The 9,147-nt window shown below is 33.8% G+C and overlaps 1 protein-coding gene across 2 annotated transcripts; it reads right to left on the reverse strand.

Moving 5' to 3' along the window:
* Positions 1-828: 828 nt before the first annotated feature.
* LOC115965639 (prostaglandin E synthase 2-like) lies at positions 829-7,993 on the reverse strand. 2 transcript variants are annotated; one of them, XM_031084901.1, is made up of 6 exons: positions 7,494-7,992; positions 6,748-6,882; positions 6,571-6,658; positions 5,777-5,871; positions 3,661-3,828; positions 829-1,406 (listed from the first exon to the last, which is right to left on the reverse strand). In XM_031084901.1, exons 1-6 carry the CDS (start codon positions 7,834-7,836, stop codon positions 1,246-1,248), a joined length of 990 nt encoding a protein of 329 aa, XP_030940761.1. In that variant the 5' UTR covers positions 7,837-7,992; the 3' UTR covers positions 829-1,245. The 2 variants fall into 2 exon arrangements, with proteins under 2 accessions (XP_030940761.1, XP_030940762.1); XM_031084902.1 differs by having other exon boundaries at positions 924-1,406; positions 3,661-3,729; positions 7,494-7,993.
* Between the last annotated feature and the right edge of the window lie 1,154 nt (positions 7,994-9,147).

The following is a 9,147-nucleotide window of genomic DNA, read 5'->3' on the forward strand; positions in this document are numbered from 1 at the left end:
AAAAAAAGTAGGGGCACGTGTGTGGAGGAAGTGGCAGGGGAAGAGAGGAAAAAAGGAAATAAAGAAAAAAAATAAAGGGTATGTGTGTGGAAGAGAAAAAAAGAGGGAAAAAAGAAGAAAGAAATATGGATAAAAAAATAAAATAAAATAAAGGAAACATAAAATAAAGAATAAGAAATTAAAATTGAGAAATACTGTTACAATATTTTCACAATAAATCTTAAGTGGTATGTTATTATTAGTTAATATTGGTGAGAAAAAAATAATTTGTTTAGAAATTGAAAAAAAATAATTATAATAGTACGTTCAAATTAAAATTAGTATAAATTATCACAATACTTTTACAATAAATCTTAAGTGGTAAGTTATTATTTGCTAATATTGGTGAGAAAAAAATAATTTCACAATATTGATTTAAGTATGAAATAAACTCTCTTATATACATTGTTCTTTTTGGTAATTTATCTTTCAAACTGCTATTTTTATAAGTGTTAGCCAAACACTCAGCTTTTTTAAAAAGCACTTTTTAACAGTTTTTACCAAACACTCAACTTTTTAAAAAAACACTTTTTCATTATGCACTTTTTAAAAACTCCACTTTTTCATTATGCACTTTTTCAAAAAGCTGAACCAAACTCACCCATAGACATTTTCTCTCCATGTTGTGTGAGTTTGGAGGAGAACAAAACAGTGAGAGTTTGGAACTCAAAGCAGAAAATATCTACACTGCCAGGGTGGGGTCATTTATGGACACCATACACACCCATCCAATTCAGTTCTGCTTTAAGGAGTTCATCCAACCAAAAATTACCAAGAAAGAGCCAGAAGTGGAGGAAACTGGGGCATGTCCAAATAATTCCAATCCAGACCTAACAATCATAATCTGGAATAGTAAATGTTTTACAAATTTGATATAACCAGAATAACTGCAATTCTGCCGGAGTATCGCAATCTACACCCGACTTTCTATTATTCCGTATTATTGCTTAACATTACTTGTGGTAACAAATACATTTCAGTTTCCATACAATCAATTGTAATAGCAAAATTTAGCTAACAAGAAATCTTTTACCACAAAACAACAGAATCTTCTAATTGAAAGGAAGAAGAACGTTTCTTGTAAAATCTCAGTCGTTTCTCTGTATCAAATATACTCAAGAGGTGAGTGAACCTACAAACTCTAGGATGGCAGATAAAAGCAGTTAAAACAACAGTTCAAGCTTTTATATGCAATTAACCAAAAATTTAGGCTTTAATCCTCGAAGACTCTCCCACAGCATTCTCCATTCTTGTGTACCAGTCACCAATGCGAGTGTGCTCCACCATATCTTTACCAGACCTCAAGTAACGGATAGGTCTTAACACCCCATAAACAGCAAGGTCGGCTAAATTAGGCTTACAGCCCCCTGACCCAATAAGAAATAAACACAATTGAACAATATGATCATAATGGGAAGAAAAAAAGCAGGTAACAAATTTTACATATTAGCAGCATGGACATGTACCAACATAAAACAATATTAGTTTTTTTATTATTGACATAAATAATACTGATTTTCTTTTTTAAAACAATATTACCATTGACATAAAGAAACAATTTAAAACAGAGAGAGACAGTCATCAACGGTGAAGTAGATTTTACTCCTTTAAATTATGAAATACAAGGATAACAAGAATGCAAATTGTTGTGACAAAAAGGTCTCAAGTTCAAGGAGTCGTCAAAAAAATGGTGGGAAGCAAATCCTGCTGGTTTTTTGTTTATCAAGAACACAACATTTTGAACATTGCTATTGCTAGAGAGCTTTGGTTGTTTTATTTTTTGTTTGTCCGGGACAGAGTGGCAATGCCTAGAACTGAGGCAAAATTGGTGGCAAAGTGAATGGGCACGCTAGAAGTAGCAACATTTGGAAGACCATTCCTTTGTCTTAGAGAATTCACACTAGAGCTGCTAAAATAATTTTTTAGCTATTTTAGCAGCTCCAACACCAAAAATCACCCTGCATCCAAGTTTCTAAAGCTAAAATTTTTTAACAACTTACTATAGCAAGTTGTTACTTCCTTTTTATTATTTTTTATTCCCCTCTCTCTCTCTCACTCTTTTCTCTCGGCCCTCTCCCTCTCCTCTCAGAACTCTCTCTAGCGCCGGCAACAGCTCTTGTGGATGGGTTGCCTCAGTGGATTCGTGGGTCGTGGGTGACAGCTCTATCAACGGTGACAGTGGGTCATGGTTGATCTGATTTTTGGGTTCATGGGTTGCAGTGTTGATATGGTTTGGGTTTTTGGTCACAGTGGTTGATTGAGTTTGGTTTGGGTTTTTGGTTGGGTTGATCACAATGGACTGGCCGTGGTTGTCTGAGTTTGATTTGGGTTTTTGGTTGGGTTGATCATTGTGGTTTTTGTCGATTGTGGATGATCTAGTGGGCTTTTGGTTGGGTTGATCATAGTGGATTTTTTATTTTTGATTGGTTGTCGGTGGTGGATCATGGTGGTTCTGGGTTTTGATGGTGCTGTGGGTGATGTGAACTAGTGGGTGATCATGGTGGTTCTTATGGTTGCTATGGGTTGTGGATGATCATCGTTGTGCTGTGGGTTATAGGGAAATTAATTTTGATTGGATTTGATATATTATTTTATTGGGTTTTATGTTAAAATAGGAGATGGGATGTTGAGTGTATTGTTAAGTGATGAGTTAAAATAGAAAGTAACATTTTGAGGAGCTAAAAGTTAAATTTTTCAGCATCTCTGCTGTGAATGCTCTTTTACGTTGTGCATTTGGATGAAAAGAAAGCACAAACTTTGAGGCTTGTGAATGATCAGTTTTGGAATTTAAGCTTCTGTTTTAAGGGTAATTTAAGTGGGTTTTATTTATTTATTTTTTTTCATAAATGAATTTTATTTACCTATAAAGAAAATATTTCTACTCTTTTGGATTATAAATTCTATGATACAAAGGGTCATTACCCAGTGTTGGTTCCATTTTAGGGTTTTGAGAGAGACTTGGATATGGTTATATCCTTTATGTATATCTTCCACCCCCCTTCCTTTCTTTTATTTTTTTACAAATATGTACATCTTCCTTGATATACATGTTTTTTAGAGATATTTTATAGCATTCCTGACTTTATAAGCTTGAAGAACATTTGACATTACAATAAGTTGGTTGTTCACCTAGTTCTGCACTAGATTGATGATGCAAGACCATGAGTCATGTAGAATTTTGTAGTTCTTTTGGCTTCTTCATTCTTTTTATTTGACAAACGAGGTATCTAGACTTCTTCAAGTATCTAATTATTCCCTCAAGCATGTGCTTTTGTGCATGAAATAGTCTATTTTCAACGAAATTTTTCTTAACCATAAAATAAATAAATAAAAGTCGATGTAGAATTTTGGACAGGCCATATCATGAAATGATATGAAGTCAACACTTAACTATCAATTCAAATGATAATGTGAAAACCATTTGATGGAAAAACTCCAACTTGCATGTGTTTGTATCTATATCATTGATTGCAAGCCAATGAATTTTAGCTAAAGTGGCAGCCCCTCCCCACTTAAGATTGGGGTGGGGGTGAAGCCATTGATCATCAATTGATTAGATAAAGTGATGCATGCTAATCTTTTTTTGACATAACGCTGAGAAAATTAAACTCGAATTCATACCAAGGAAATCCCTGCCATTTAGACCATCAACCCATGTTTCTGCAGCCTCATACAGTGCAGCACGTTCATCTGTAATGTTATATTTCTTCTTCAATTTCTTGGATACAAAATACATAGCAGCAGCTCCAGCATATTTCACAGTAATTTTTTCAGAAAAGCTAAAATTACCTACAAGCATAGGAGACATGCATATGATTATTAGGATTATCAACCAAAATCTAAAGCTCAAGTTCAAAATAAACTGGAGGATCTAAGAGCAGGAGAAGAAAAAATGATATAAAAGGAACTTAGAATGATTAGTTGGTAGCATACCCCCCTTCCCCCCTTTCTATAGAAAACACACACAAACAAATCCTTCAGCGACTTTGTCTTAATCCTAGAATGAGTAAAGATCCAACAACCAAACATAGAGGCAACATCAACCATGAGTCTAGAAAGACATAATAGACCAAAGCCTTGACACATGTTGAACAAAAACAGAGACAGAAGTGAAGGACCTTCAACCAAAGCTTAAATGCCATAAATGCAACTCCTTTTTTTTTTTGGTAAAACATAAATGCAACTGTTTCATCAAATCAAGCATAACCTCTCTGTGAATTAACATTAGTTCGCAATTTCTGTTTTATGACACATGGAAGAAGAATGCACTACCACTACCACAAATGAGAAGCCAGACATATTTACTAACAAATTCTAATCTTCAATTGATCAGAAAGTAAAATTAGGAAAGATTAGTTGATACACATTCAAGGCCTAGACAAAGCCTCAAAAACGGAATCTCATCACAACAGGCACACTATTACACATATTTCTATTGATAAGACACTGACCTTGGAAACAAGCACGCCCAATAGAAACCCTTCTAGAAGCCAGGTAAGTTATGACACAGGTGCTACAACCCTAAGAGGTTAATTTTTGAGGATTATAAACCAACAGAGTATACTACTTATAATTCTGCCTCTAGTGGTAGTAACCAAAAACTTCGCTTCCTTTCTGTCTTTTCCGTAAGAGGAGACTGAACTTTTTGCGGTTAATGACAACCCAACTACCAATAATCAGAAGGCCAAATTGACAATGTTTTCAAAATATGAGAACAAAATTGAGAAAATTGAAACTTTAGGGACCAACACTTCCCAGAAACTTCTCCATAGGAATACCATGTGAAAGAAAAAACTGCTTAGATTTAGATTTTTTTTTTTTTTTTTTTTTTTAACATAGGGAGCAGGGAAACTTTCTAAAGAAGAGTCATTTGAACTCCTCTCTAGCAACAGTAAAGTACATGGGTATGTAAAAGAAATCCCTAAATGAGGCGTTTGGTATGGAGTAATATTTTAGGCTTCATGGGAATGTTTTAGGATTCCCTAACAATCCCATTTTGGTTGCAAATCACACGAGCAAATCAAATGCCTATGGGTATCTAGATTCCCACTCAATCCCATTTTTGTAGGAATGTGGATTCTCTTTTTAAAAAGTCAGTATACACATTCCCGTGATTGAAAAAGTGGGTATACATTTTTTAAAAAATTAACAATTTTGTCCATTCCTCCCTACCCTTTAACCAATAAAAATATTTTTAAAATTATGGTTAAGAATTGGTCTCTTTTTTTTCTTTTTCTTTTTCCTTTTTATATTTCCTATTATAGATAGAGTTAGATGCTACAATAAAATAAATTACTTTTATTAAAAAGACATGATGCTGTGATTGCCATGAATCGAAGAACAAGAATTTAAATAATGATTTTTGTATTATACATGTCATTCAAAACGTCCAATTATAGTTTTAGTGAATTTGCCATGATTTATACTCATTATTTATTTGTAGGGGAAAAAAAAGACTTAATATTGTGTTAAAAAAGGCATCACATTCCCAGGAATCTAGACGCTAGGGTAATGTGGATTCCCCAAACCAGACACCCCCTAAGAGATTACAATCTGAAGTACACACAATCAAGAAAAAAAAAAAAAAAAAAGACAAAACACAAAAGAGGAGATTTAAGCATCACAATTATTGATAGAAGACGTATCAAGTACCTACTTTTTTCCATATTAAGAAATGAAAATTCAATAAAGTAAAACCTAAATCAAATAATAATATGCAAATCTGCATAAGTCTCACCATTGCTTGTGATATAGTCAAAGGACTCAAGTGCCTCAGAAGTGTTTCGGTATATGTTTGGTGATAAGATATGCACCAAGTGATTGTCAACCCACCTATATCATGCAGCCTCAAATTAGCAAATTGTATGTGTCAAAACCATGGTTGTAACCTTAGTTCCTAATTAAACATTAACTATAAATATTATTAATAGAATGCCAAATAAAGCAAAAGCATGCAACTCAACTCAAGTAGAATCTATTAAACAATAACAAGTTGTAGTAGAGAGGGAGAGCATTATTTTAAAATGTCTTCACATCAAAGGTGGTTTTTTTTTTTTAATATTGTTTTTCATAATTTTTTATTATATAATATACACATATTGTAGCATGTACATGTCTAAGAATGATATACACATGCAAACATTCATACGAAGGCATAATAGAATTTTCATAAATAACATATGCAAACATATTTTCATAAAGAAAATAGAGCCTTTTCCTATCAAATTGTAATACTCATACAAAATGTACCGATATTTCCCATAAATGAATGAAAATTCAAGTCCCAACAGCCTGGCTCTAACAATCAAAGGTCAAAGTACACTATGAAGATGGGAATAAAAGATGTGTGACCATTCTTCATGCCTTTAAGAGATTACTAACAGGTGAAGTATTATTATAATAATCTCAAACTTCTCGAAGTATGGTGTTATCCAGAATTATTTCATGCAAAATACATAAGTCTCCAGATCATGAACATATGCTTAGCCAAGAAAAAGAAAATGAACATAAGCTATCGCATAAAAACTGTACCCTCGCCACTTTTTCTCTTCATCATTATCCGATTTTGAATCGGCCCTTTTGTCTGAATGAATCTTGCCACCCAGCTTGTCAATAATAGCTGCAAACATGCCACATATGAGTTTGATGGACACTTTAATTGGAACTTGAAAAGTTAAAATACTTCCACAATCACTCAACGACAAGTACCAGATGAGTCGATCAGTTGTTCCCCATCAACCATTAATATCGGCACCTTCTTATAGTCAGACCACTTGATTTCTTTCTTACTAATTGGGTTGACCTCTACTACTTTGTATGGTATATCATAATAGTCGAGAAAGGCTGAGATGGCAAAAAATATCACCTTGTAAAAAAACTGAACACAAAACACCACAACACATTAAGAAAGTAACTAGCTCAATAATGACATTATCATGCAGTTCCTTTACTTAAACAGAATTTTCCCCCCTCTTTTTGAAAAGTAAGAGATTAAACAGAAAATCAGATAAAAAAAGAAGTTGCTTGAAAATATTCCCCTATTCACCCAAATTATTATAAATGGATTCAACAAAATCCGCTAAATTATTCAAAACTCAATGTTGCCTACCAATCACCTCTCCTAGACCCCGAAAAGTTGGAGCTTCGTGCATTGGGTATGAGCCCATTATCCCAATGAAGTATTGGGCAGCAGAGAAAATGCAGGATGGCACAATTGATTTGGATTCTTCAATTTTTGCTTTTTTATTTTTATTTTCACCCAAAAAAAATCCTAATTTTTTTTCCTTTTCTTTCCTCTCCATCATCCATTTCTTAAAAAATACAAACACATACATAGAAACCAACACAAACAATTCAAAGCAAAACAAAGCACCAATTCAGGAAGTTAAATTTGGAAGCAATAAACTTTATACAAAAATTTATTTCAAAGAATTAAAGAAGAAAGAGATCCATACCTTTAACTTTATTGCAGAAGGGGCAAGCTTCGTACTGGTAAAGAACCACGTCCTTGGGAACGAGTTCCGGCGGCGGTGGCTCCTTCGCGTGGACCTCTTGGGCGGCGGCGACGGAGATCAAAGCCCCGGCGACACCGAGAGACAAAACTCGCGCCGGTGATTTACTCCACCAGCGGGTGTACGATGCCCCCGAGCTACTGCTACTTCCGTAGAGCGCCACCTGGAGAAGCCTCTGGTTGTGGTGGACGGCTATGGAAGTGGCGACGCCAACGCCGACGCCGCCGTGGGCGGTGGCGAGGGTTCGGGAGAGGACGGAGGAGGCGAGAGTGGAAGCTCTTCTCATTGCGTTGAGTTGAGATGAGGTCTTTCTCGTGGCCACGTGGTCACTATAAACTATAAAGATTTTCGACAAGGGTTTTGATGGGGTTTTTGGGCAGTGGCTACTGGTTGGGTCACTTCTAGCTGGATATTGACTCGCTGCTCCTAGAGATTTCTAGCATTTGTTTAAGAAAATGCTATGCTACAAATTAAATTATTTTATAATATTTTTACAAAATATTGATGTGCTCATCTTTTTATTAGTTTTTATGTAGGTTTATTATTAATATCATTTTTTTTATTTATCAATAATTACTTATCACATTAACAATTTATAAAAAAATTTGTAAAATAGTTTGTATCTCTAACATTATTCTTTGTTTAAATGTTGTGAAAATACGTGTGGGTTAAAATTAGTTAGTGAAATATGAGCCAGAAAACTATTATTTAAATGCTTCCTACCAAACACCCCCCAATATCTTTTTATGGAAAACTCTTTGTTGAATTATGCTTGTATTTTCAAAATATGAGAAAAAGTAAAAAAAAAAAAAAAAAGAGTTAAATTTTAAAAATTTAGTTACATAAAAATTAAAAAGAAAAAATGTGGCTTATAATTTGTTTCCAAACACATACCTTGTGTGTATTACTGCGGTGGGTTTGGGTGAAAAAAATTATAATTGCAACTTTTTTTGTCGAAATTAAGATGTGAAAAATCGTAAGTGATGGAAAACAAATGATGGATTAACGTGAAAGTGATAAACAATCTAATATAACATCTTGTCAAGAGTTTTGAAACTCAACTAAAACTTCCTAAAGTATCCAACAAAGACTACCATTCCCCACAGTTTGAATCTCCCCCTTCCACACACACATATATAAAACATGTATCCTTTTCACATATAGAAGATAACAAAAAGAACTTCAAGCATTTGTTTTTCTCCCTTTCACAGTTCCAATGCACATAAGGGAAATGGGCTAGTTACCATTTTGATCTCTAATGTTTGTTCTATATGTTAAAATGGTTTTTAATATTTCAAATGTGCCAATTTAATCATAATTTTTTTGGTATTATGTCAAAATAATATCTGCCGTTAAGTGGTGGATGCAACAAGTTGACAATGATATTAAAATAGTATCATTTATATGTCACCTTGATTAACACATGTCCTTATTAAAATAATAATAAAATAAATTATTTAAAAAAAAAACATTTAGGCACAAAACAGTTCAAAGAAAAGCAAAAATATTAGAAAATGAATGGAAAAATCTCTCCTGCACCTAGCGCATGAGACACCAGCTCAAAAGGAATTAGAGGTTTTGACAAAAGGAAGCAGAA

Source organism: Quercus lobata, chromosome 10 (assembly GCF_001633185.2).
Source record: "Quercus lobata isolate SW786 chromosome 10, ValleyOak3.0 Primary Assembly, whole genome shotgun sequence".
Taxonomy (NCBI): domain Eukaryota; kingdom Viridiplantae; phylum Streptophyta; class Magnoliopsida; order Fagales; family Fagaceae; genus Quercus; species Quercus lobata.